Here is a 26,844-nt window from a genome sequence, read left to right on the forward strand (position 1 = left end):
TCAAATTTCAAGAAAGAAAAATCACACACTACAAAACGTCCGTTATCACTGCTTATTACACTTCTTTCAACAGCACCCATAGATTTTCTGATGAAAAGAGCACATCCTCCTGATAAGCCATTGGCGTGGGACACACAAACGTTATACATTGAGCGAAAGGTAACACCATGCGATCATTATCCTCCTCGGTCGCTAATTTGGTTTCCTGCACAGCAATCACGTCGAATTCATGCTCCGAAAACAATCTACTCAATTGGTACTGCCGCCTTCTAGAAGCTAACCCGCGTACATTTATACTGGCAAACCGTACTGCTCGCTCAAGTCTCACTGCCATTTTTATGGTAGAAGTAAGTGCTCACCAAACAGTCTTCGCTGAATAACGCCTACTCAGTCATCAGGCACACCTTCTGGGCAGGGGGGCGCGCACCTAGTGCGTCGTCAAGGGGGCGGCTTGGCCGCCCTCTTTTCCCCTTCTACGACGTTTGGCTTGACCATCAGCCGCTGCCTCCGAAAGACAGCCGCTTTCGCAGGCGGTTCTTGACTGCTTGCATCATTTGGTTCTGATAGGACTGCGTCTCGTGGTCTTTTCCCTCCAGTCCCGGGTTCTTCAGCGTCGTGCCACTCCATGGCACAACCGTCGGAAGGTTCCTGGACAGTCCGAGTAGTTCTTTTGCTCTCACTCGTTTCAGCGGTCACATCCTTTGATACATGGGCCTCCTTTGCGCTCGTCGATGATTCTGCGGCAGATTGCACACCCGCACTGTCAGCTGACTTTGCCGTTTCTTTCACCTCCATCATGCCTCCTGTACTTGGCGTGTCTCCTGCAGACGTCACCTTGGGTTTCACCGGTGATTCTGCAATAGGTTGCACCACCCTTGCACTGTCAGTTGACTTTGCCGCTTCTTTCTTCAACTGCGTCATGCCTGCCGTACTTTAGGTTTTGCCTGCAGAATCCGCCTTTGATTTCACCGATTCTTCGGCTTCGGCTTCGTCCATAGTGAGCTCGGATTTATCCGTGCTCCCGGTGTTCAAGGTAGCTGCCGCATACGTCCTCGTGCAGTTCGCTGGGGCATGACCAAAGCGTTTGCACGTGTCGCACCGCGGAACTCGACAGTCTTTTCTAATGTGGCCAATCTGCTGGCAGCGCAAACACCTCGGCGCCTTTCCGGGGGCCACGATAAGTGCGAGCTCCCCTCCAACTCGTAACTGGTGGGGTATATCGTCCAGCGTAACGTTAGCCTTGAGCCGGAGCGTCACGGTTCTTGTCATGGTATTCTGCTGCGTGTAGCCATCAATTCGCCATTTATCCATTCCTACGTCAACGACCGTCCCGTAAGGGATCAGCGCATTTCGGACGTCTTCTTCTCTCACGTGGTAGAGCAACCAATGCAGTTTCAGCCGGACGTCGCGGTGGCTTGGGTCAATTACCATGCATTTGAGGCCTTTCACAGTCAATTGCGGTTCAGCTAAAAGTTTCTTCACACCTTCAGCGCTTTTACAGGTCACCGCCCACACGTGATTCATTTGATATGCGCCAAGCGCAAGAACCTCGGTGGGCGGGACACGTCGAAAAAGTGGTTCACGAAAATCTTCCGCGTGATAAGGCCTTCCTTTTACATCTGCGTGCAGAAAAACAGTGTTCTGAACCACATACCCATTTGGCAGAGGGGGCAAAATGACGGCATAATCCTGTGGCATTTCAATCCTGGAACCGCGGCTAAGCTGGGCCGCCGATGCCGCTCCAACGAAGCTCATGATACACACGTCCGAACGCTTTCGCAACCGGAAGTGGAATTCGAGCTATGCCCCCACGCTCCCGAGAGGATCACGGCGTCGTTGTCAAGGGCGTCATAACTAAAAAAATAAGTAAAAGAAGGAGTTCAAGGGGGCACCCGGGTTTGAACCGGGGACTTTTCGATCTGCAGTCGAATGCTCTACCACTGAGCTACGCCCCCACACAGGGCTGGGCAAAGATACTGTGAAATTGTATTGCGATACGATACAAGATACTTCCGGAATTATTGTATCCGATACGATACTTCCCAATTGTATATTAAGATATTTCGATACATTGGCAAATCTGCTATTATAGATCCATATAATGAAGCAGCAGAGACCTATGTACAAAGTTGTTTATTTGAAAAGTTTCTTAACTGCGAGCAACTTTGTTTAATTTTAATGAAATATATGTTTTTATCCCGAAAGTTCTGTCATGCTCAAAGCATACTAGTAGATTCATTCCGAAACAACTTATTGGGATTTGTTTGGCTGCTTAACAAGACAGGTTTTTGTACCCTGTGCTGTCGGTCGTTTTTGCTTGACACTTTTGTAATCGATGGGCGTCGCAGCTCTACTTCTAAGTAGCGACTATAGTTGCAAGTAGATGGCACCCCGCTAGCGGGATGCCATCTCTTTGCAACAACGTCATGAAGAAGCATCCGTAAGATGGCGCAAATGCCGCTGTGCAGTCTTACCTTGTCCGTAAGCGTATTACCGTTTTCGTAATACCGCATCACACGGCAGGTGTAGAGCAGTAACAACGCTGGTAGCGATATTTTTGTGACGCATGGTGTGTAGATAACTACAGAGTCAGCGCTCACAATTTATTGCTTGAGGACAAAGAACTGCATTGATTTTTTCCATATCGTACTTATCTGCTCTCATAAAGTGTTCGTGAGCAACATATTGATAACGTGCAATCTTTACCATTTCTTCTCCAAGAGGACTTGTGCCGCCCAGAAACGTCTCAGATGTATCCTAGTGACGCAAAGCGACGCAATAAAAATGAAGTTCTTACTCACTCACTCAAGCGTCGCAGTAGGTCACTGCTACGCACACTACTGCCACTTCTAGCTCTGCTTACCTGCTGATTTGTAACAATAAAAAAAAGGAAACTTTACGGTGACCTAAAAAAGTAAAATGAATATGTCTAATAAATCAAATAGCTGGGTGGTTCCGTATTAAACAATCACAGTAAATAAGTGTACAAGTTGTTTCACGTAAGTAGAACCAAATATTTAAAAAACAAGTAATTACCCGTTCCGTTCCGTTCTTTTTTTTTTTTTTTGCGACGTATGTACATACATGCTGCGTGGTGAACATATTCTGGCTTTTAAAGAACACCCGTGAAATATGAAATCAAACCACGCATCTGCGCTAATGCGCTAGCGTGCGGCAGCGCTCTGAAACGTTTTTCGAACGAAACAACCGACGCGCGGACCGTCATCCTATCGCTTTTCAGAGGCGATGGCGTTTTCTTGCCGTGTGCGGCAGCCAGGAATGTGGACGTCTTGGGGAGATGATGCTAGAGCAGCGGCCGCTCATTTCGCCACGGTCCACGCGCCGATTGTCCGCTCCAAGCACGTTTGACAGCACTGCAGTACGGTAGCGCACGAATGCAGTAACGTAGTCATATATAACCGGCTTTCTTTCAATGCCGGAAAAAAATCACTACGCAGTATGTACGCTTCCACGAAAAATGGTATCACTCGTTTTGGAATACCTTTTACAACGTAACGAAACGCAATTGGGCCTGAAGTGAATATCAGAAATTTTGCACCATTCATCCTAGTTAATTAAGAAATTAAGCGATGCATAAAAATACCCTAATGAGAGCCACACGACGGTAAATTATGTATTTTGTTTTATTCAGTTGAAGCTAACCACTTCTTTGCAAATATTTGGTTCCAGTCATGTAAAATAGCCTATATAAACACGATACAGGCGGCACCCCTAAACGGTATGACAACAGAGAATGATGTATCGTCCACTTAGATGTTAAAGTCAGCCAAGAGAAAGCTCAGTGCCTATAGAAAATAGCATAAGAGGGCTCGTGGGGAAGATCAAGAGAAAACGCGGAATACTTGGTATCGTGTTTCTCAAGTTACCTTCCTAATATCTTTAAGATTTTTTTTTCATAATTTGCAATATTATGACGAAAACTCAATTTCACAGTATTACTAAATCGTAAGCAGAATTTTTGTTACGGCATACTTTAGGCATGCTCAGATTATTTTACCTTTGTCCTCAATATGCCTTGACATAACAGTAAACTAACATGGAATGTAGATGTATAAATAGTAGCAAAGACGCCGACAGATAAAAATCAGAATAAACCAGAAAAGGAATTTAGGAGCACGTTACAAGAGACATGTTACATTAAAAAAAAGACGAGCAAAAACTATACAGAAGCCCAGGTAATGTGTGGAATGCAAACGGAGGACAGCATATATAGAGAGCACTTGTGCTAACAATCAAATTATCATTAAAAACGTCTGGGATCATTTAGCACGAAGAACAAAAACACTGTACGCCAAAATAGCTTATGTTACGTGAATGCTTGTTCTATGGCATCTGGCATTCGGCACCGGTGGTGCGATGGTTGTGAAAATCTCATTTGCATATAAGTGATCGCATTGTATGTAAGTGACGCTGACATTCACGAGATCTTTCAAATCGCTGATGTGTGAAAGCAGCGGGACGCAAATCAACCCAATTCTTGCATTCTTTAGATTTAAATGAAGCACTACGCTAGACAAACTTCGATAACGACCCTATAGCGGCATCAGAATTTGAGCGGAAGACTCCGCACGCATCGGAGAACGCAACAAGTACTGTCGCTACAAACAAGTGTCATCACACCGACACAACTAAAAAGAAAGAAAATATCGAGAAAACAAAAGGTTGGCTGCGCGTAGACGTTCGCGCGCTTGTTTTTGTCGAGATAGCTCGAGAGCGATCACGTGACATCTGCTCCACCAATAGAACGCGTATACCTAATCGCCTGTGCTCGATAGAGCCCTCTGGCGGAAAGATAAGCAAAAATGTCGCAGTTTTGTTTTATTCTGGTGGCTTACTGGCAACAATATCAGCTTAAGGAGGGGTGATCAGACAACGTTTAGTGTTTCACGCGGTGCTGTTTCTATAGCAGTATCTTGTATCTTAAGGTACACGATACATTCCTGAATGTATCGGGAATACAGATACAGATACTAGTTTTACGAGACGTATCGCGATACAGATATAAGATGCCCAACGAGTATCTAAGATAGTATCTCAGATACATGTATCTTCGATATTGCCCAGCACTGCCCCCACGCTCCTGAGAGGATCAGGGCGTTGTTGTCAAGGGCGTCATAACTAAAAAAAAAATAAAGGAAGGAAGGAGTTCAAGGGGGCACCCGGGTTTCTACCGGGGACCTTTCGATCTGCGGTCGAATGCGTTACCACTGAGCTATGTTTTTTTTTTTCTTTATTGCCCGCTTAGCAAACAAAGTACAAATCAACATATAAAAATACAGTGCAGTGTCACATGTAAAAGTGCTGCCCCACCTTTCACCACATGGGATTTAAAAAGGCAGACGCTTCATGCCAACCAAATCATCCAAACAGGGGAACCACTCTGGCTTATCATTTTCTGCCTCGTATGCAGCCATCAAATATTGCACACTTTCAATGAAATACTCTAGAGCAGGCCGGGGATTCACGTCTACGTCTCGCACTGCCATCCGTGTTCTCCACACACTGTGAAGGACCAGTGCCATGAACATATCGTAGGGCACACCCCCTACGCCTATGACAGGCAGAAAACGGATGCCATATGGTGCAACGGGCAGTTCTTTCTTCAAGGTCCTTTGAAGGATGTCCCAGAGAAAGACTACATCAGTACAGTCCAGAAAAATGTGGTGAACTGTCTCACGTTTTGTACAGATAAATCAGTCTACTGACCAAGGTACAAATACTCCTTTTTCACGGAGCCAAGGTAATGTAGGGAGTGTGCCACTATTAAGTTTGAAAAAGAATGTCTGAACTGATGGCCGAACTGGCATCTTTTTTACTCTCTTTAAGACGTCATCCCCTGGCCCATTGGGGTACAATGTTCTATACAGAGGCTCTGGCACTGAGCTATGCCCCCACACTCCTGAGAGGATCAGGGCGTCGTTGTCAATGGCGTCATAACTAAAAAAAATACGTAAAAGAAGGAGCTCAAGGGGGCACCCGGGTTTGAACCGGGGACTTTTCGATCTGCAGTCGAATGCTCTACCACTCAGCTATGCCCCCCTTTTTTTCTTTATTGCCACGCCTTCAAGTATACATAACATTCACCACACTATGAAGCCAACAGAACCATTAAAACCGTTTTAAGCTTACTAAAGTATCTAATACAGGTAGCCAGTCTGGTGGATGGGACTGCGACTTATACACATCTTTGGACAATATTTTCAATGAAGTATTCTCGGGGGGCCTTGGCGTCTACATCGACATTTCGTACAGCCATACACGTTTTCCATAAGCTGTGTAAGGTCAGAGCCATGATCATGTCATAAGGTACTCCGTTTTCATTTTCTACGGGAAGAAAACGGATGCCGTAGGGCGTTACAGGCAGTTCTTTTTTGAGGGTTCTCTGCAAGACATCCCACAGGAATACTGCATCCCAGCAATCTAGGAAAATATGTTCAATTGTTTCGGGCTTTCGGCAGATGAGGCAGTTTATTGACCATGGTACAAACAGTCCTTTGTCTTTCAACCACGGTTTTACCGGTAGAGTGTTCGTATGTAATTGGAAGAAAATTGTTTTAAACGATGGGCGGACTATCATTCTTTTAACTCGCTTTACAACGTTTCGCTCTGAGCCTACACAGTACATAGCTCGATACACAGGCACTGGTAACATAACGTCGATAATGTCTTTATATAAACGTTTTTTCGGAACATTACTTAAGTATTCCATTGAAAACCTCACTCTTAGCATTTGGAAGGACAAAAGGACCTCGCGAAGGAAGCCGCGAACATTCCCTTGCTTCACAATACTAGATACAACAAAGTCCGGGATGGCGTTACCTAATCGTGTTTGTATTACTGTTCGGAGGAAGTCGTTCTTCTGGTCACGCAAGAAAATAAATCTGGACACAATTTGTTTAAGAAATTAGTGGACTAAACCCAATCCACCACTGCGTAGTGACCTAAATAAATTTGTTCGGCTAGTTCTCTCCCATGTTGAGCGCCACACGAACACTGCAAAGACTGTGCAGTTTCTGCACGTTGACGCGAGACATACAAAGCACTTGAAGAACATACCAAACTTTGGCAACTAGAAAAACGTTGCAAACTGAAGCCCGAGTGAACACAGAAAAGTCCCGCCCGCCCCATTTATCAGTTTGTTCCTTAACGCGATCGGTTTCGTCGTTCCAGTATTGCGTCGTATCGCGATAGTGCTCCAACGGCACGCCTAGGTATCTGACTGGTGTGGTAGTCCATGTCATGCTTGCATAGTAATCTGGCGTATTTTCCCACGGTCCATGCCAGAAACCCATGCACTTGCTCCAGTTTATAACACTTCCTGTAACTGTGCAAAATAATCGTGTTTCTTTCACGCTTTCTTTTATGCTGTTCTTATCGGTACAGAAAACAGCTATATCGTCGGCGTAACAGAGTACTTTGACTTCGTTTGTTAACAACCTAAAGCCATGAATTCTCTCATTATGAAGGATTTTCAAACAAAAGGGCTCGAGAAAAATTGCGAATAATAACGATGACAAGGGGCAGCCTTGTCTGATTCCACATTTAATCTTGAAACTTTGGGCAACATTTTTGTTAACAATAAGGCTCGCTGAACTGCATCTGTAGCACATTTTCACTCCATCGGTTATCACAGACCCCAGATTGATATGTTCCAGTATGCTGAAAAGGATTTCATGGGAAACGCGATCAAATGCTTTCTCCAGATCCAGTTGTAACATTGCTAGCCATTCTGAAAAATCGTCACAGTTTTCTAGTGCACTCCTTGTCACATGAATGTTAGTAAAAATTGAGCGTGCCTTAATTCCCCGCAGGGGCGTCTGCGCTAGCAGGCGTTTGGTGTGTAGCGACACCACGGACCCGAGCTAACGGGGGGGTTTCGACCCCCTCCCACGCCTAGCCGTGCGTGGCTTTGCCGTGTCTGGGGAAAAGGGGATCCTGGGGGTTGAGCCGACGCCGGGTGATTGGACCTTTATGGCCCCCCGGCAGAGGCAACACACCCCTTTGGCCCCGGCTTCACGTAGACGGCACCCCTGGGCTGACCCACCCAGGGGAGATCGGCAGTCGCCTTTTCCTGTCTCTCTCTCCCCTCACATCTTCGTCTTTTCTCCCACTTTTCATCTTTCCTGTCCTCTCCTCACTTCTATTTACTTCCGTTTTCCTGGCGGCGAGGGTTAACCTTGTGTGTGTGCCCTCTCTTGGGCACATTATATTTGGTTATAGTGGCTGTGTACAGCTGACGTTGGCATGCCTTATATACATCTAAGTGCTGTCGCGTCCCCATGTTGGGCTCCATGGTGGGCGGCTGGCACAGCTGCCGAATTGATACATAATTTATGGCTTCCGCTTCCTCCCCCCGACTGCATGATCGTCCTCCTCTCACAAAGAGAGGGCGCACCGAAGACACCTTTTTTCAGAAACCAAAAGAAATTTTCCCACGATTCCACATAATCCACTGCGAAAACCTTGAAAAGAACGCAAGAACGATTTCTCCTTTTGTTGTCTCAAGATGCCTGACCGATACACTTGGCCAAGGTTATAAGGTGACAAGAATGGCTAGTGGTGACCTTCTCCTTGAAATTCAAAACAAGACACAGTTCGAAAATCTCACCAAACTCGTCTCTTTTGGAACGACACCTCTTTCTGTCACACCGCACCGTTCCCTTAACAGCTCCCGAGGCGTAGTGTCCGACCAAGATCTACTCGACCTGACAGAAACTGAGCTCCTCGAAGGCTGGAGTGAACAGCACGTGATAAATGTACAGCGGATCAAAATCAGGCGCGATGATAAAGAAATCCTCACAAAGCATCTAATCCTCACTTTTGGCACAAGCACACTACCAGAACACATCGAAACAGGATACCTGAAACTAAAGGTCAGACCGTACATACCGAACCCGCGGCGTTGCTTCAAGTGCCAGCGCTTCGGTCACGGCTCCCAGAGCTGCCGTGGCCGTCAAACCTGTGCCAAGTGCAGCTCACACGAACACCCTAGTGACAACTGTGCTGAAACTCCCCACTGCGCAAACTGCGATGGCGGACACGCAGCGTACTCTCGCACGTGTCCTACATGGAAAAAAGAAAAAGAAATAATTACACTGAAGGTAACAGAAAACATCTCTTTTAGGGAGGCGCGCCAACGCCTCTCTATCGCACAGGGTCATTTGTACGCGGACGTGGCACGCAAGGGGGCAGTGCCACAAAGGTTCGCGGCGACCGCACGTACCACGCACAGTGGACGGGCGGTAGCGTCATCCGCCCCCTCAGCGGAAGCAGCCCGTGCTGCTCCGCAACCAAACGGCAGGCAGGCCTCCGGATCTGCAGGCCCAGGGCCTTCTGCTCAGGCAGAGAGCCCCAAAATTCCAACACCCGTGCGCGTAACACGCGAATGGGCATCCAGCGTCTCTACCGAGGCGATGGACACAATGGCAAGCCCAACGGCGTCTCAGGCGCCGAAGGAACGGCGTAGCTCGTTGGAGCGCGCCAAAAAAGAAAAAGCCCGCATCACAGGGCCTGGAAAGGGTTCTGTGACTTAAGGCAATAGTTTTTCAGTACACACAGCACTATCTTACACCCAAAATGGACACACAAATTATACAATGGAACGTTAGAGGTCTTCTAAGAAACCTTGACGATATCCAAGAGTTGCTACACGAACACTCGCCAAAAGTGCTGTGTGTACAAGAAACGCACCTAAAAGCTAAGAACACCAATTTTCTACGCCACTATCTTATATTTCAAAAGGACCGGGATGATGCTGTAGCGTCATCTGGTGGCGTAGCCGTTATAGTTAATCAAGGAGTAGCATGCACACGTTTACCACTACAAACGTCCCTCGAGGCAGTGGCTGTTCGAGCGGTTCTTTTGAACAAACTCGTCACCATATGCTCTATCTACATACCTCCACACTACCACCTTCAGAAACATGAATTCCAATCACTAATAGATGAACTTCCAGAACCGTATCTGGTACTTGGGGACTTTAATGCACATAGCTGTCTATGGGGTGACTCTCGCTGCGATGCGCGAGGTCGTCTTATTGAACATTTCCTGTTCTCTTCCGACGCATGTCTTCTGAATCAAAAAGAGCCAACATATTATAGCCTCGCCAACAATACCTACTCGGCCATAGACCTCAGCATCACATCTCCATCACTTCTACCCCTCCTCAAATGGAAAGTCATTAATAATCCTTACGGAAGTGATCACTTTCCTGTAGTTCTCAGCACACCAATAGTAAATGAGTGTCCTCCACAGGTTCCCAAATGGCAAATTGACAAAGCAGATTGGGAACATTTTCGTAAAGTGGCTCTCCTAAGTTGGAACGACATGTGTGCTTTAAGCATGGATGAAGCTGTAGAATATTTTACTGCTTTTTTGATTGATGCTGCAACTAAGTGTATACCACAAACAAGTGGACTGCCCGGCAAAAGACGTGTGCCGTGGTGGAACACTGAGTGCCGAAACGCGCGCAAAAAAAACAAAACAAGGCATGGAGGCTGCTTCGGGACTCCCCGACAGCTGAGAATCTGGACAGTTTTAAGAACATAAAGTCCCAAGGCAGGAGAACGCGCCGACAGGCAAGAAGGGAAAGTTGGCAGAAGTTTTTATCGGGTATCAATTCATATACACAGGAGGCTAAAGTCTGGAACATGGTTAGTAGGGTAGCAGGCAGACAAGCACATTCACTTCCTCTAGTTAACACACAAGGCGACAGCTTGGAAGACCAGGCAAACTTCCTCGGCGCACACTTCGAACAGGTGTCGAGCTCGTCGCACTATACTGAAGCCTTCCAACGATACAAAACAAGAATCGAAAGACAGAAACTAGAGCGCAAATCCACAAATAACGAAGCATACAATGAATCTTTCTGCATAGCTGAGCTACAAGTATCGCTTAATTGCTGCAATAATTCCGCCCCAGGCTCCGACCGTGTTGTATATGAAATGTTGAAACACCTGCCGTCTGAAACCCAAAAAACCCTCCTTTCCTTGTATAATGCTGTTTGGCTTTCCGGCGAGATCCCCTCTGCCTGGAAAGAAGCTATTATTATTCCTATTTTAAAACAGGGCAAGGACCCATCCTCAGTTTCCAATTACAGGCCTATAGCCCTAACAAGCTGTCTGTGCAAGGTTTTCGAAAAGATGATAAACAGGCGACTCCTACACTTCCTTGAAACGAACTGTCTACTTGACCCATACCAATGCGGGTTTCGAGAAGGTAGATCCACAACTGACCACCTGCTACGTATCGAGGCACAAATCCGTGATGCTTTCGTCCACAAACAATTCTTTCTATCTGTGTTCCTCGATATGCAAAAGGCCTATGATACCACATGGCGCTTTGGCATACTTCGAGACATCTCACATTTAGGTATACGAGGTAGGATGTTCACCATAATCGATAGTTACTTGTCCAATCGGACATTCCGTGTTCGAGTGGGCAATGTTTTGTCCCGAGTATTTGTCCAAGAGACAGGAGTTCCGCAAGGTGGTGTATTGAGCTGTACACTTTTTATTATCAAAATGAACTCGCTGCGACTGTACATCCCGCGTAACATGTTCTATTCTACGTACGTCGATGATGTGCAGATTGGCTCTAAGTCTTGTAATCTTGCTATGTGTGAGCGGCAGGTTCAGCTTGGTTTGAACAAGGTTTCTAAATGGGCAGAGGAAAACGGGTTCCGACTAAATCCACAGAAAAGCACGATTATCTTATTCTCCAGAAAGAGAGGCACGCACCCCGATCCAGACATCAACCTGTATCGAACGTCTGTCGGTAAATACAGAACATAAATTCCTAGGGCTAATCTTAGACACGAAGCTTACCTTTATACCACATATCAAGTACATCAAAAACAAATGCATAAAAACCATGAATGTTCTGAAAGTGTTGTCACGCACTACCTGGGGAAGTGACAGAAAGTGCCTGATGAATCTCTATAGAAGCCTCATACGCACGCGCCTAGATTACGGGGCGATAACCTATCACTCTGCGACACCAAGCGCCTTGAAGATGCTTGACCCTGTCCATCATCTAGGCATTCGCCTTTCTACGGGTGCTTTTCGTACTAGCCCCGTAGAAAGCCTTTACGTTGAATCAAACGAGTGGTCGTTACACCTCCAGAGGTCCTACCTATCTTTTGTATATTTCCTCAAGGTGAACGCGAACAACGAACACCCGTTACACTCTACTATAAATGATTTGTCCAGTTCTGTCCTGTTTGAAAACCGTCCTGCCATGAGAAAGCCCTACGCACTTCGTGTGAGGGGCCTATCTGAAGAAATGGGTATGCCGCTTCTTGAACACCGTCTGGTGGCTCCCGCTGCATATCCGCCGCCGTCGCAGTGGACACTCGTAGACTGCGATATATCATTCATGGAAGTTACTAAGCACGCGCCTGCTGCACATATCCGTACACACTTCCTTGAACTCCAGCACAAGTACACTTTCCCAGAATTTTTTACCGATGCCTCGAAGTCTCACACTTCTGTGTCCTACGCAGCGGTTGGCCCATCCTTTTCAGATGTAGGCGTTCTGCACCCCAATACAAGTATTTTTACAGCTGAAGCATACGCGATATTTGCGGCCATCAAACATATTAAAGAAAATAAACTACAAAGTGCAGTGATATACACTGATTCGCTAAGCGTAGTGAAAGCTCTGAAAAATCTTCAAAAAGCACAAGAACCCTGTCCTAGTCTCGGTTTACACAACTCTATGCACGGTCTACGCACTCAAACAGCATGTCGTAGTGTGCTGGGTGCCAGGGCACCGCGAAATTAGAGGAAACGTCTTGGCGGACCAGCTAGCTGCTTCTGCCCACGAAAATGCTACCGCCGATACATCCATAGCTGTCCCTGCACTCGACCTAAAACCCTTCATTAAAAGAAAGCTCCGAGATCACTGGCAGCGGTCGTGGGACACGCAAACACAAAATAAACTTCATCTTATCAAGCCACATATCGCGTATTGGCCGTCAGTAACACAGTCACGCCGCACAGAAGTAACACTTACCAGGATAAGAATAGGACACACACACAGCACACACTCACACCTTCTATCTGGTGGTGATCCACCCATGTGTGAGAGATGTGGTGAAACACTAACCGTAATTCACATTTTAATACAATGTAAGGAACTAGAAACGCTTAGAAAACGACACTTCCTACTACCCTACCGGCAACAATTACCACTACACCCATCAATGTTCGTCGGTAGGGAAGCCGTTTTTAAACATCAGTCACTGTTCGCGTTTTTTAAAGACGTCGATGGTTTTCACGTCATATACCCAGGGAATCCGTAGCACGACCTCTGAAAAGAGGTTGTTGCTACGGTAGCTATACTGGAGAAAGCACCTGCCTCCCTGCCTTTGATCTCAAAGGCCTTGAGGAGGCATTCGTGCTCCCACCATATCACTATTGTTTTACCATCATGACCACTTGCCATTCATTCTCCATGCCCATGCTTCACGTCGCTCTCATGATTTATTACATATATGTTTTACCCGCCTTTAGCGCGAGGAATTTTAGGCCCCTATACAGCCAGGTAACATGACCATTGTTCAGTTCCGTTATCATGTCTTGGCGCTCTTTGGCCATCAAATGGCCCTTGCGCCAATAAGCACCATATATCATCAGCGTGCCTTAATTCCACATGTTTGGTGGGGGCCCACCAAATCTGTTATAACAGTTTGCAATCTTTTTGACAGCACTTTCATATATATTTTGTAATCAACATTTCCTAAACTTATTGGTCTGTAGGACGTGACTGACAGGAGCTTGACCGGATCGTCAGACTTCGGGATTAGTGTGATATGCGAAGATTTAAAAGATGGTGGCACTACATTTTCTTTGTACGCTTCAGTTATCACGCGATGCAGGGCTTCTGCAAGCTGTGGTTTAAAAGTCTTCTAAAATGCACTTGACAGGCCATCAGGGCCAGGAGATTTCCCTACTCTTAATTCATTGATTGCATCTTCAATTTCACTTATAGTTATAGGTGCTTCTAGACGGGTCTTCACATCGTTTCCTAACGAAGGCATTAGGTGAAGGTACTCTTTTTCGAAGCCTGTTGCAGTACTAATTTGGTTCCCCAACAGATTTTTGAAGTATTGCACGAAAGCTAGTTCAATTTCTTGTTTGTCGTTTGTTATAGCACCTTCATGTTCTATCTCTCTTATTTCATTTTTGACAGCGTAAGTTTTTTCCTCTGCAAGGGCACGTTTGGTCGGCGTTTCTCCCAACAAGAATCTTTCACTACGAGCGCGAACAATGGCTCCTCTATACGTCTCAACATCTATTGCCTCCAGTTTACTTTTTACACTTTTAATTTCGTTACTTAATGCTTCCGATTGTGCATTTTCTGCATTCAGCAAATAATCTAATTGTCTTCGAAGTGCATTCTCTTCTTTTCTCTCATTTCGGCGCATTGCGCATGCTCTTTCGATGGCACACATTTTAGTCTCTTGTTTTAAGACTTCCCATTCAGCGATAAAGCGGTCTGTTTTGGATAGTAGCGTTTCAATGTTTTTTTTCTGCTTTGCTCACAAAACCATCGTCCTGTAGCAGTTTATCATTAAATTTCCAAAGTGTCCAATTAAACGATGGGTTTTTGTGTTTTGCTCCTAAGGAAAACATTACCAAGCTGTGGTCACTAAAAGACACGTGCTTTGCGCAGTAATCTTGGCACAGCGGCACCACATTTGCAGACACGTACACTCTATCTAGGCGTGTTTGACTTGCACGTTGGAAATGTGTGGACTGTGGTCGGCTTCCTTTGGCCAGAATGTCTCCAATATCTTCTAAGTTATATCTTGAACTATCGCACTAGTTTAGTGCTACTACGGTCTCGTACAGGTTCGTTTTGTATTCTATCAGCAGCGGCACACACACAGTTGAAGTCACCTAAAAGTAGAATGATTCGTTCACAATTTAAGTACGATACAACGCTTTCGAAGAAAGCTAAGTGCTCTGCCTCTCTAATCGGCGCGTACAAGCAAATAGCTCTCCACTTCAAATCACAGTATGAAAAATCGCACACAACTACCCGCCCCGTTTTACACACAATCACAGTTTCTACCACTATGCGAAGGGAGTTGCGGAGTAACGAGGCACACCCCCCAGAAGATCCTACCGCGTGACACACGCATATGTAATACCGCGCGATAAAGGGTTCCACCATGCGGTCCGTCTGAGCCTGGCTTTCCACTTTCGTTTCTTGAATCGCTAAGATATCAAGATTATTTTCCAATAACAATCTCTTTACTTGATACTGTCTGCGTTTTGAAGATAATCCACGCACGTTTAGTGTGCCGATACAAAGGGGCGTGTTAAGGGCCAAACAACGAAACGTTCCTTTCCTTCGACCGCGTCCTCACCTTACGTGAGGCCTCCTTACAGCCAAGTACCAACGGAGGAAGCAAGCGTACTCTGAAAGCTCCCTTCACCCGTCCTCGCGGGAGGAATGGTTGCCGCGCTCCTGCGTTCGAGATTATCGAGTATAAGCTTTGCTCACAAGCGTTTATTCTGTAAAAAAAGGTTTGGTCAACACATCACTTCTAAATTGAAGTGTTTATAATAGAGACGCGCGTACGCTTTCTTCCAACTGCGATTACTAAATGTGAAAAGCCACCGTAGTTGAGCGCAAAACGTGGTGCGTTCTAGCAACACTGAAACACCCGCCTCTTTAAACGCTGTCATGCAGTCTAAACGCGCTTCACCGTCCGTGCAGTGCACGCATGCTCGCGTCTCCCCGCAGAGGTGGGGTGGGAGGGTTGCCTCGGAAACAAGCATCACGTGGCGTATCTCATCACGTGGGCTAGCTGTGAGGTGAAGCGCTCGTTCAGGGCCAGGAGCGGACCTAAGGGCGCACGAAGGTAGCCCCAAAGCAACCTTAAGCTGAGGAAGCGCCAAGGAAGCTTTCACCGAGGGCTCCTCAGTGAGGAAGCTTTCAGAGTGACATAAGGCGGCCTCACCAAAATGAAGGCTTCCTTACTGAGGAAAGGAACGTTTCGTTGTTTGGCCCTAAGTCTTAGCGTCATTTTAGGGGATAAAGACCAGACCGCATGGCGCTCACCTTGTTCTGTAAAGGACAGCGAACAGTACTATATCGATAGCTGGCCCTTGAGGCTGTCACGGGCGAACACACCACAGGCTCCTTGGGGACAAGTCGTTGGGGTTCAAACCCTTCCGCTCGGCCTCGCTCAGTTCTTGAGTGTAGATCGCCGGCCATAGCACTGTCAACTCGTTGGACCAGGAGGCTATGAGCTTCCCGAGGTGTGCCGATCCGGTGGTATGTTGGGCTTCGGCTTCAAGGACATGCGGCGAACTTGGGCCGTCTTTGTAGGCGGTTCGCCGGTATTGGACTCAACCGGGGTCTTGTTCTCAGCTTCTGTTTCCTCACGTGCTCTCTTCCACGGGGTAGTCTTCGTATCCATTATGTCGTCAAGTTGACGCTCGGGTTTCTCTACTGGTGTTTGCTGACAGTTCACAGTATTTTCCATCGGTTTCGTGGGCGTTGCCGTTGACTTCTCAGAGTGCGGAGTGCGTTGTCTAGAGGGTACGCTTACAGGCTCTTCCGGTTTGTCGCTACTGGCTGGTAGGAACGAAGGAAATGTGTCGACAGGCTCAAGTTCCCTCGTTTTGCTAGCTGCAACTTCCTCGGCTTCTGATTCGTCCATCTGATGTTCTGTTTTATCATCCCATGCAGAGGGTCCCGCAACCTTCGCATAAGTTCTTACGCACTCTTCCTCAGCATGGCCAAAACGCTTACATGATGTGCACCGCGGCACTCTACATTCACATCTGATATGGCCTGTTCGTTTACATCGTAAGCAGAGGGGAGCTCTTCCAACAACAACAACTACTAAGGTCAGCTCACCTGCTACACGCAGCTGATGCGGGATGTCTTCTTTCGTGTAGCCTGCTTTGAGCTGCAGACTTATGAGCCGCGTCGTTGACCCTTTCTCGGATAGACCTTCTGTGCGCCATCGCTCCCTTGACACTTCCGTGACTTTGCCGTACGGTGCAACCGCCGTCCGTACATCTTCGTCGTCGACATGATGAAGGACCCAGTGTAGCTTTAGTCTTATATCCTGGTTGTTCGGATCCACCACGAGGCAACGCCGCTCCTTCACTGACACTTGAGATGCCGAAAGCAGTTTTTTCTTCGCCTCGTTGTTCTTCAGCGTCACCGCCCACACGTGATTCATTTGGTATGCGCCTAACGCTTCAACGTCAGGCAACATGTCCAAGTATTCAAGTGCGCCACGTATGTCTTCCACTCGGTATGGCCGTTCTCGAACATCAGCATGAAGGAAAACAGTATTCAAAACGATGCGACCGGTTGGAAGCGGAGGCAAAATAACTTCATATTCCTGGTTTCCGAAGGCAGCATTCCGGTCACCGCGGCTAGGCATGGCCGCTGATACCGCCCCAGAGGAGCGTAGCATTCCCCAACCGTTCACGACAGTGTCCGGAAGTAGAATCCCCCTGAGCTATGCCCCCACGCTCCTGAGACGATCAGGGCTCGTTGTCAAGAGCGCCATAACTAAAGAAATAAATAAAAGAAGGAGTTCAAGGGGGCACCCGGGTTCGAACCGGGGACATTTCGATCTGCAGTCGAATGCTCTACCACTGAGCTATGCCCCCACGCTCCCGCTTTTATCAGAGCGTCGTTGTCAAGGGCGTCATAACTAAAAAAATCCGACAGATCCCACGCACTGTGGGAATCGATGTAATGCGAATCAGCCAGCAAAGAGCTGCATACATCGCGTTGTTTGCCTTTGAGCCAAATGAAATCATTCATACCATGGCATCTAGTTCACCATATATCGCATGTTTACCATGCACGCATGCATGCACAATCTGGTATATACCAAGCCAATGAAACGTATATTCTGGTATATACAATGCATGACCTGTTGTTTATGTTCATCACGCACTCGTGTCATGCGATACCAATTTTGGTATATATCCAGTTAACAAAACGGCCGGAAGCGCACCATGACAGTGTCACGTAAATCATACCGTACATGACATGCATAACGTGATTCGCACGTTAAGACCTGTAATTTATGTTCGTCATACAGTCACATCGCGCAATACCAATTTAGGTGTATATCAAACGAGCGAAATGGCTGCGAGTGCACCATGAGTATGGCATGTACATCATGCCATACATGATATGCATATCATGGTTTTCATGCTACCACTTGTCACTTATGTTCGTCATACAGTCGCGTCGCGCAATACCAATTTTGGGGAATATCAAGGTAGCGAAACGGCCGCGAATGCATCATGAGCGATTCATGTAAATCATGTGTGACTTACATGTCATGATTTTCATGTTACCACCTCTGATTTACGTTCGTCATACAGTCTCGTCGCGCAATACTGATTTTGGTGTATATCAATTTAGCGAAACGGCCGCGAGTGCGCCACGAGCGTGGCATGTAAACCATGTCGTACATGACATGTATGTCATGATTTTCATGTTACCACGTGTCAGTTATGTTCGTCATACAGAAATGTCTCGTCATACCAGTTTTCGTACATATCTATTCATTTAAACGACCTCGAGCGCCCCGACATAATGTCATGTAAATCATGCTGCACATGACATGCCTGTCACGATTTGCACGTTAGGACCTGTCATTATGTTGGTCATGGACTCTTGTCACGCCATATCAATTTTGGCATATATGAAATTAACGGAACGACCGCAAGAGCCCCAAGGCCATGGAATCTACATCATGCTGTTCATGACATGCATATCATGATTTTCATGTTATGACCTGTCATTTATGTTCGTAATAAGGTCACGTTATGCCACACCAATTTCGGTATACATCCGATTAACGAAACGGTCAGGAGAGCACAAAGTCGTAGGCGGCTAGATAGATACGCTCAAAGTCGCAGAAATTCGCTAAGAAATGCTTCGAATTTAAAAAATAAATAAAAGGAGTTAAAGGGGGCACCCGGGTTTGAACTGAGGACTTTTCGATCTGCAGTCGAATGCTCTACCACTGAGCTATGCCCCCTTTATTTTTTCTTTATTGCCTGCTTTTGACATGTAACAAACAAAGACAAGAGGAAACGCTATTTGCAATACAAACATTGGTTGCGTAAAAAGGGAGAGGGATCTACACGAAAAAAGGGAAGGGCCATACTGGGACTAGTGAGGACGCTCTAAACCTTCTTCATTTGTAAAAGAATTTCTACACGATCTAACCAATCGGGGACATCTTCAAGAAGGTTTTGTTCTTCAACAAAACGGGTTACGCTTTCTTTGAAGTATTGACGCGCCGGACGGGCGTCCACATCAGCGTGCCGTATGGCCATCCTGCACTTCCATATGCTGTGGAGTGTAATCAACTAGATCACACGGTGTCCCGTCATCACTTTCGACAGAGAGATACCGAATTCCAGGGGATCTAAGGGGAAATCTTTTTTGATGGTACGCTGCAGTACGTCCCATAAAAACACGGCGTCCCAGCAGTCGAGGAGCATATGATCTATCGTTTCTACTTTTCTGCATATTAAGCAATCGGTTCCCCATGGCACAAACATGCCCTTTTCCTCCAGCCAGGGTTAGACTGGAAGTGTACCTGAATGTAGTTGAAAGAAGAATGTTTTCATTCCTGCAGGTACCATCATTCTTTTGACCCTTTTTAGTACATTTCTCCATCGACCCCCAGCGTACATGGTTCTATACAGCGGTAGAGGTAGTACAACGTCACAAAGGTCTTTATACAGTTTCTTCCGTGCCACAGTGGATAGGTAATCGAGCGAAAGCGAGCGGACAAAAAGTTACTGGCTAAAACTACTTTTAGAAATTCATGTAAGCTTCCAGGCAAATAATTCGCAGATACAACCAGGGGCGTAGCCATAAATTTTTTTCGGGGGGGGGGGGGGTCATTCATACTTTATGTATGTTCGTGCGTGCGTTTGCATGTGTGTGTGTATATATACGCAAGGAAAATTGAAAAATTTTCGGGGGGGGGGTTGAACCCCCCCCCCTTGGCTACGCCCCTGTATACAACAATGTTCGGCAACCGTTTCCACAAGCGAAGCTGGCACACAGCGCACAGACAAGGGTCCTGTACAGCGTAAGAACAGAAAGCGATTGACAATCTAGTGCAAAAAGAGGTGTGTCAATTTCAGCCCCCCATTTCTAACTCGCAAGAACAAATTAGTCCGACTTGTCCTTTCCCATGTTGACCCCCACACGAACACTGCAAGAACACGGTGAAATTTTTGGATTTTAATTCTCGAACAGTGAAGAACCTGAAGTACATACCAAACCTTACTGACCAAAAATAAGTTACAGACAGTTGCTCTAGAAAATATTGACCATTTCCATCCATTCCAGTTGTTCGTCCTATCACGCAACTCAGCAGCCTGTACCTGCCAGTATGGATCACTGTCCTTGTAGTGATGTAACGGCGCCCCGAGATATTCACGGGTTGTTAATGAAAGGGATATTAGCAAAAAGTTCAGGGTTCCCGGGCCATCCACCATGCCAGAAATCTATGCCCTTTCCCCAATTCACCGTACATCCGGCTGCAGAACAGTATTGCTTAACCGAATTGTACCGCATGTGTAATGCCCTCATAGTCAGTGCAAAGAATGGCAATGTCATCTGCATAGGCGAGAAGCCGCACTTCGACCTCATGCAGTTTAAATCCACGTATACATTCACTGTTTATAACGCTGAGACAAAATGGTTCAATGTATAAACAAAACAGCGGAGATAAGGGCACCCCTGACGCCCAGATCTCTGCACACTGATGGGCACACCGGAAACCTTATTGACAATCAGTTGTCTTGAGTAATCCAGCTACGCCATAGCCATTCCGCCTCTACTTTCCTACATTGACATAATCTAGAAGACAGCGAAGTATTTCATGAGGGACTTTGTCAAAGGCCTTTTCTAACTCTATTTGCAGCATTGCCACCGCGGTTCCCATTAAGTCGCAGCACTCTAGTATACTGCGTGCTGTATGTATATTTGTGAAAATCGACCGACCTGTAATGTCACATGTTTGATGCCGCCCTACTAATTCTTTATAGACAGTTTGGAGACGTTTCGCAAGAATTCTCATAAAAATTTTATACTCACAGTTTGTTAAACATATAGGGCGGTATGCTGTCACTCTGCGGAGGACCATCGGGTCTTCTGATTTTAACGCGATAGCGTTAGAGAGCTCGTGTCGCAGAAATTCCGTCGTCGGTGTCGGGACCGTTGGTTGTGAGCGAAAAATCATCCGTGAGTGAAAAATCGAGAAAGGAAATAGACAACTATGTCCATCTAGCGGAAAACATATCAAGCCAATGCCGCCTTTCCAGAGGAGGCGTTGATCAAGCAAACAGCAAACGCTAGATAATGTGCTGCCATCTGTGAGGCATTGTGAGACTCTTCATGGCCTCCGAGATGGCAAGCGCGCGGCGTGCATCTTGGAGGCCATGCGACTCTTGCTTTAGATCAAAAACCTGTATGTACCATTCTCGCGCGCGCGTGTGTGTGTCTGTGTGCGTGTGTGTGTAACAATACACATTAATAAGTATGCACTTAGTGGTTGAAGTGCGCACCAGGGGCCGGATTTCGCTATTGCGTTCAACTCTTAAAGGGGCCCTGCAACACTTTTCGAGCATGCTCAAAAAGCGCTGCCGATCGGTAGTCGAGGCTCCCGAGAACACGCGAGCCAAATATTACAGCGATGCGCACGGCCTGGAATTTACAATAAATTCTCAAATTCAGCTGAAAATCGCTCCCTCTTCTCTCGACAAATGATTTATTAGTCCGCAAAATATGACGCGATTGTCGGCAGTTCCACCATTGGCTGATGTTATAATCACGATAACAGCCTCATTATTACTTTCGTTGTTAATATTGAGTTCAATAAGTAAATAATATGTATGTTTATATTCTGTTATCGCGTTAAAAACACTGAACAAACATTAATATTAGCACTTTCGGTCTCACCGACAGCTCCTCTGCTCGTAGTTGCGTGGTGGTTCCGTTTTCTTCGCCATGCGCAGTGCCGAAAACGTGAATATTTCTGTGCTTTTGACCATCGCCGGTTGCCGTTGAGAGTAGCAGCCGTTCGAGTGTTGCCTCGTCAGCTGAGAACTGCATCGTCGGCACGTTCTCACGACCGACCGAGGCACGGGCGCAGCGCGTCTCCGATAACAATGCTGGCGTCCGGTAATGGCGGCGCTTCGGGGTCGTCTGCCAGTGCCGTCTTACGAGGCGGTGTATCGGAGTATGGGCCGAAACCGATCTCAGCTGTCATTCGTTCCAAAACGAGCGCGCAGGTTTGCTTCCATGGTTGGCAGAGCGATGAAAACACTACGGCGTTCGAGGTGCACACCCAACATTACCAAACCGACGCGCAGTTTTCAAGCACGCGTGATACACAGTGCGATCGGCTCCGCCAGCTCCGCTCGACGAGAACGACGCAAGCCGACCGGAAGTGGCGGCACAGACCACGTGGTTGCGCCCAGACGTCAGAGAGAAAAAAAATGAAGAAAAAAACTCCGCCGGCGTCTTTTGGGCGGAGCCTCGCTCCTCTGCGCTGCCTCCCTCGACTCGCTGCCTAGCTTTCCGCGCGCTCGCGGCGTTGAGTTGTGGGAGAAAGCTGCGGAACGTGATCTCTATAATTTGGTAACACCACTTAGACTTGACGGATTCGAAAAATTTTTGCGGCATATGACTCGTGAAGAGTCATACGTCAATAATGAGACTATTCCAATATAACTAAGAAAGGTGTTGCAGGGCCCCTTTAAAGGCGAGGCATAAGGGTCCCCCAATTTTTGGAATTAGAATAGTGTGCGATCTTGAAAATGACGGTGGCAAGCAGTTAAGGTCAAAAGCTTCATTGTACACTTCCGCTAAAACTGGCGCAATAGCATGATTAAATGTTTTGTAAAACTCTGCCATTAATCCATCCGGCCCAGGCGATTTCCCAGCCTTCATTTTTTCTATTGAGCACTTAACCTCTTCTACGGAGATTTGATGCTCTAAGACTGCCTTAGTTTCATCGCTAACACTCGGCATCATGGGCAAAAACTCTTTTTTCATATCGCGCAATTGCAACAGTAGAAATAGCGAGCAATCCATGATAGTGTTCATAGAAGGCCCTCCCGATTTGATCGGCGTCTTCAGTGACTTCACCCTGCATTTTGATTTCTGTAATCTGATTGCGTCGCGCATGCCACTTTTCTACGCCAAGTGCTCTCTTTGTCGGCGTTTCACCAGACATCATGCGTTCCATTCTTCCCGCACAAGTGCACCCGATATCTGCGTATGTCAAACTGCTCCAGCTTTCCCTTTCACTACATGGATGTCTTCCGCAAACACGCCTGGTCTTTCATTCTCTTCGATTAACATTTTTTTGCAAATTAGCCTTGAGAAGCGATTCTTCTTCTCTTGCCTTTCGATTTATGGCGGTCGAACGCTCCAATTCTTTCAATTTAATTTCTCGTTTAAACAATTCCCACTTTTCTCCCCACCTTTTTTGTCTATCCCTTTTCATTTTTTCAAAGCTGTTTTCGACCTCCGCAGAAAAGATGTCGTCATTTAACAATTTAGAATTAAATTTCCATTGGTGTCAGTCAAACTTCTTCCTTGCGGCCAATAATGAAGAAACTGATTAAGCAGTGATCGCTAAATGACACGCACTCCACACGATACTCTTGACACAGAGGTATGAGCTCGGGCCCAACATAGGCTCTATTCAAGGGGGCCTGGCTGCTCCCTGGAAATGAGTGAAACGGGGTTTTCGCCCACCACCAAGACAATCAGCAACGTCTACCAAGTTGCTCAGCTCCAATATCTCACTGAGAACGGCCGTACTAGCGTCTCCGAAGGGCCGTTTACTTGATTTATCTTGTGCCGACAATACACAATTAAAGTCCCCTAATAGTATCACTTCATTTCACTAACACAATGTTCCCTAACTTGTTCGAAAAAATTCGCGCCTATCTTCTGCACCAGTGGGAGCGACGCTAACACAAAATCACATACCACGATCCGTCCAGGCACACTGGTGGTCACTGCCTGTTGTTTAACGTTTAGTTCCTGCCGTACAAATAACACGCACCCAGCCGATGTGCCAACTGCATGATTAACTAAAGCATGATACGGAGCTAGAAACGGCGCACCATGCTCTCGGCCTCCGCTTTACCAGCAACCTTAGTTGCTTGAACCGCTATTAAATCTAGTTCATATTCACTGACTAATCGGTACAACTGATTCTGTTTTCTTTTTGCAGCTAGCCCTCTAAATTTTATAGTAGCGACACGAAGCGTCTTATTAAAATTCATGGCTGAATAAAAAAAAGGGAGGCCGTGAGCAAGACGCTTACCTTACAAAACAACAAAGCAGTCAGCGTCTACTTGAGCAGAACATCACGTGCGGCGGCGTCTCATCCGCCGCACTCCGTTCGGCCTCGACAGAGATGTTCGGCCGTGGTCCGATAACGAAGTCTTCGCGTCGTCGCTGCTTCGCCGGTGGTTCGCCGCCCGTGGCGTCTTCAAAAGCATCATTCGCGTCGCAATTATTCTCCCGAGATCTCTTCACGACAGCACTAGGAAGTCGCAGACCTCGATACGTCCCCACGCTCCTGACAGGATCAGGGCGTCATTGTCAAGGGCGTCATAACTAAAAAAATAAATGAAAGAAGTAGTTCAAGGGGCACCCGGGTTTGAACAGGGACTTTTCGATCTGCAGTCGAATGCTCTACCACTGAGCTATGCCCCCACGCTCCTGAGAGGATCAGGGCGTCCGTTGTCAAGGGCATCATAACAAAAAAAAATTGATAAAAGAAGGAGTTCAAGGGGGCACCCGGGTTTGAACCGGGGACTTTTCGATCTGCAGTCGAATGCTCTACCACTGAGCTATGCCCCCACGCTCCTGAGAGGATCAGGGCGTCGTTGTCAAGGGCATCATAACAAAAAAAATTGATAAAGAAGGTTCATAGGGGGCACCCGGGTTTGAACCGGGGACTTTTCGATCTGCAGTCGAATGCTCTACCACTAGCTATGCCCCCACGCTCCTGAGAGGATCAGGGCGTCGTTGTCAAGGGCGTCATAACTAAAAAAATTAATAAAAGAAGGAGTTCAAGGGGGCACCCGGTTTTGACCGGGGACATTTCGATCTGCAGTCGAATGCTCTACCACTGAGCTATGCCCCCACGCTCCTGAGAGGGATCAGGGCGTCGTTGTCAAGGGCGTCATAACTAAAAAAAAATTAATAAAACGAAGGAGTTCACAGGGGGCACCCGGGTTTGAACCGGGACTTTTCGATCTGCAGTTGAATGCTCTACCACTGAGCTATGCCCCCACGCTCCTGAGAGGATCAGGGCGTCGTTGTAAGGGCGTCATAACTAAAAAAATTAATAAAAGAAGGAGTTCAAAGGGGCACCCGGTTTGAACCGGGGACCATTTCGATCTGCAGTCGAATGCTCTACCACTGAGCTATGCCCTTTTTTTTTCTTTATTGCCTGAATTCAGAAATCAAACCGCAATGTAGTACAGTTCACAGAAATCAAAACTTTTTGATACGAATCATTCATCAAAGATTCCAACCCACTCAGGGGTTTCTGGTTGGGCCCTATAAATTTCTCGTACATACACAACATGTTCAATAAAATTTTCCCTTACTGTCTCCTGGTTGACGTCAGAATGTCTCACTGCCATGGTAGTTTTCCATATACTATGGAGGCTGAGGACGATTATCATGTCGTACGGTACACCTGAATGGTCATAACTGGTAAAAATCGAATCCCATGGGATGTGATAGGGAGCTCTTTTTTAATAGTTCGCTGGAGGATGTCCCAATGAAATACGGAATCCAGCAGTCGATAAATACGTTTCTATTGTTTCAGGTTTATTACATAATATGCAGTTTACTGTCTATGGCACAGGAATTCCTTTGTCCTGTAGCCACGTCTTAACAGGGAGGGTGTTAGTGTGGAGCTTGAATGAAAGAGTATTTAAACGTGTGGTCTAATTGGCATTCTTTACGCTTCTTAGTACATCGTTTCCGCAGCCTCCAGGGTATATGGGTTTGGTTCGGTACAACGGCACAGGTAACATTTTGTCCAATAAATCTCTGTATAGTTGCTTCTTCTTACGGTACTCAATATTCCATAGAAAAACGAACACTTAGTATGGCTAAAAGCAACAACAACTTCACGCCAATAACCATTGACACCTTGTATTGTCGTCTTGCTGGTTGATGCAATGAATTGCGGTAGTGCTTTTGTAGTCGAGTTTGTATTACGTGTGCGAGAAACGGGTCCGCTCTGATCCCCTAAGAACATAAAAACGTGACAATTTGTTTCAAGATAGGTGTGCAAACTCAGTCCACCCCTTTTCACAGACAGAAACAAGTTAGTTCGACGGGTTCTTTCCCAGTGCTTCCCCAATAAACGTTGCGAAAAGTCTGTGAAGCTTTTGTACGTTTCCACGTGACATGAACAAACTGCATCACATACCACAACTTTGCGATTAAAAATACATTGCAAGTAGTTGCGCGAGCAAACATAGACAGCTTTTTGGCCTGCCATCCTTGTATCTTATCCTTCACTCTTTCTGTTTCTGCTTTCCAAAGTTGGTCTGTGTCATCGTAACATTGAAGCGGTACACCTAAGTATATCGAAGGCCTTGCTGTCCATTATACACCGGCGAATTTTTCTGTGCTTTTCGTGCCACTCGCCGTGCCAAAGCCTACGGTTTTTATCCCAGTTTATTTTACAACCATTACCTTGCAATAAGCTTCCGTCAATTTAACTACTTCCTTATGCTTTCCACTGCGTGA

At 46.5% G+C, this 26,844-nt stretch overlaps 2 protein-coding genes, 9 non-coding genes and 1 pseudogene across 11 annotated transcripts; all 12 read right to left on the bottom strand.

Moving 5' to 3' along the window:
* Positions 1-438: 438 nt before the first annotated feature.
* LOC125756995 (uncharacterized) lies at positions 439-921 on the bottom strand. The gene has a single exon (XM_049412070.1). It carries the CDS (start codon positions 919-921, stop codon positions 439-441), a length of 483 nt encoding a protein of 160 aa, XP_049268027.1.
* Positions 922-1,783, bottom strand: LOC119386140 (uncharacterized). The gene has a single exon (XM_037653487.2). The coding sequence runs from the start codon at positions 1,753-1,755 to the stop codon at positions 934-936; it is 822 nt and encodes a 273-aa protein (XP_037509415.1). The 5' UTR covers positions 1,756-1,783; the 3' UTR covers positions 922-933.
* A 100-nt stretch (positions 1,784-1,883) lies between these two features.
* Positions 1,884-1,955, bottom strand: Trnac-gca (transfer RNA cysteine (anticodon GCA)). Its single transcript has one exon. It is a non-coding gene; the product is annotated as a tRNA-Cys (tRNA).
* Positions 1,956-5,988: 4,033 nt separating this feature from the next.
* Trnac-gca (transfer RNA cysteine (anticodon GCA)) lies at positions 5,989-6,060 on the bottom strand. The gene has a single exon. It is a non-coding gene; the product is annotated as a tRNA-Cys (tRNA).
* A 69-nt stretch (positions 6,061-6,129) lies between these two features.
* On the bottom strand, positions 6,130-7,262 carry LOC119404732 (uncharacterized; annotated as a pseudogene).
* A 10,335-nt stretch (positions 7,263-17,597) lies between these two features.
* Trnac-gca (transfer RNA cysteine (anticodon GCA)) lies at positions 17,598-17,669 on the bottom strand. The gene has a single exon. It is a non-coding gene; the product is annotated as a tRNA-Cys (tRNA).
* A 1,319-nt stretch (positions 17,670-18,988) lies between these two features.
* Positions 18,989-19,060, bottom strand: Trnac-gca (transfer RNA cysteine (anticodon GCA)). Its single transcript has one exon. It is a non-coding gene; the product is annotated as a tRNA-Cys (tRNA).
* A 5,652-nt stretch (positions 19,061-24,712) lies between these two features.
* Trnac-gca (transfer RNA cysteine (anticodon GCA)) lies at positions 24,713-24,783 on the bottom strand. The gene has a single exon. It is a non-coding gene; the product is annotated as a tRNA-Cys (tRNA).
* A 75-nt stretch (positions 24,784-24,858) lies between these two features.
* On the bottom strand, positions 24,859-24,930 carry Trnac-gca (transfer RNA cysteine (anticodon GCA)). The gene has a single exon. It is a non-coding gene; the product is annotated as a tRNA-Cys (tRNA).
* A 71-nt stretch (positions 24,931-25,001) lies between these two features.
* On the bottom strand, positions 25,002-25,072 carry Trnac-gca (transfer RNA cysteine (anticodon GCA)). Its single transcript has one exon. It is a non-coding gene; the product is annotated as a tRNA-Cys (tRNA).
* A 73-nt stretch (positions 25,073-25,145) lies between these two features.
* Positions 25,146-25,216, bottom strand: Trnac-gca (transfer RNA cysteine (anticodon GCA)). The gene has a single exon. It is a non-coding gene; the product is annotated as a tRNA-Cys (tRNA).
* Positions 25,217-25,294: 78 nt separating this feature from the next.
* Trnac-gca (transfer RNA cysteine (anticodon GCA)) lies at positions 25,295-25,365 on the bottom strand. Its single transcript has one exon. It is a non-coding gene; the product is annotated as a tRNA-Cys (tRNA).
* Between the last annotated feature and the right edge of the window lie 1,479 nt (positions 25,366-26,844).

This window comes from Rhipicephalus sanguineus, chromosome 1 (assembly GCF_013339695.2).
Source record: "Rhipicephalus sanguineus isolate Rsan-2018 chromosome 1, BIME_Rsan_1.4, whole genome shotgun sequence".
NCBI classification, from domain to species: Eukaryota; Metazoa; Arthropoda; class Arachnida; order Ixodida; family Ixodidae; genus Rhipicephalus; species Rhipicephalus sanguineus.

Excerpts from the sequence above, each read along its gene's own strand:
- LOC119386140 (XM_037653487.2), bottom strand. The coding sequence starts at position 1,755 with ATGAGCTTCGTTGGAGCGGCATCGGCGGCCCAGCTTAGCCGCGGTTCC.
- LOC125756995 (XM_049412070.1), bottom strand. The coding sequence starts at position 921 with ATGACGCAGTTGAAGAAAGAAGCGGCAAAGTCAACTGACAGTGCAAGG.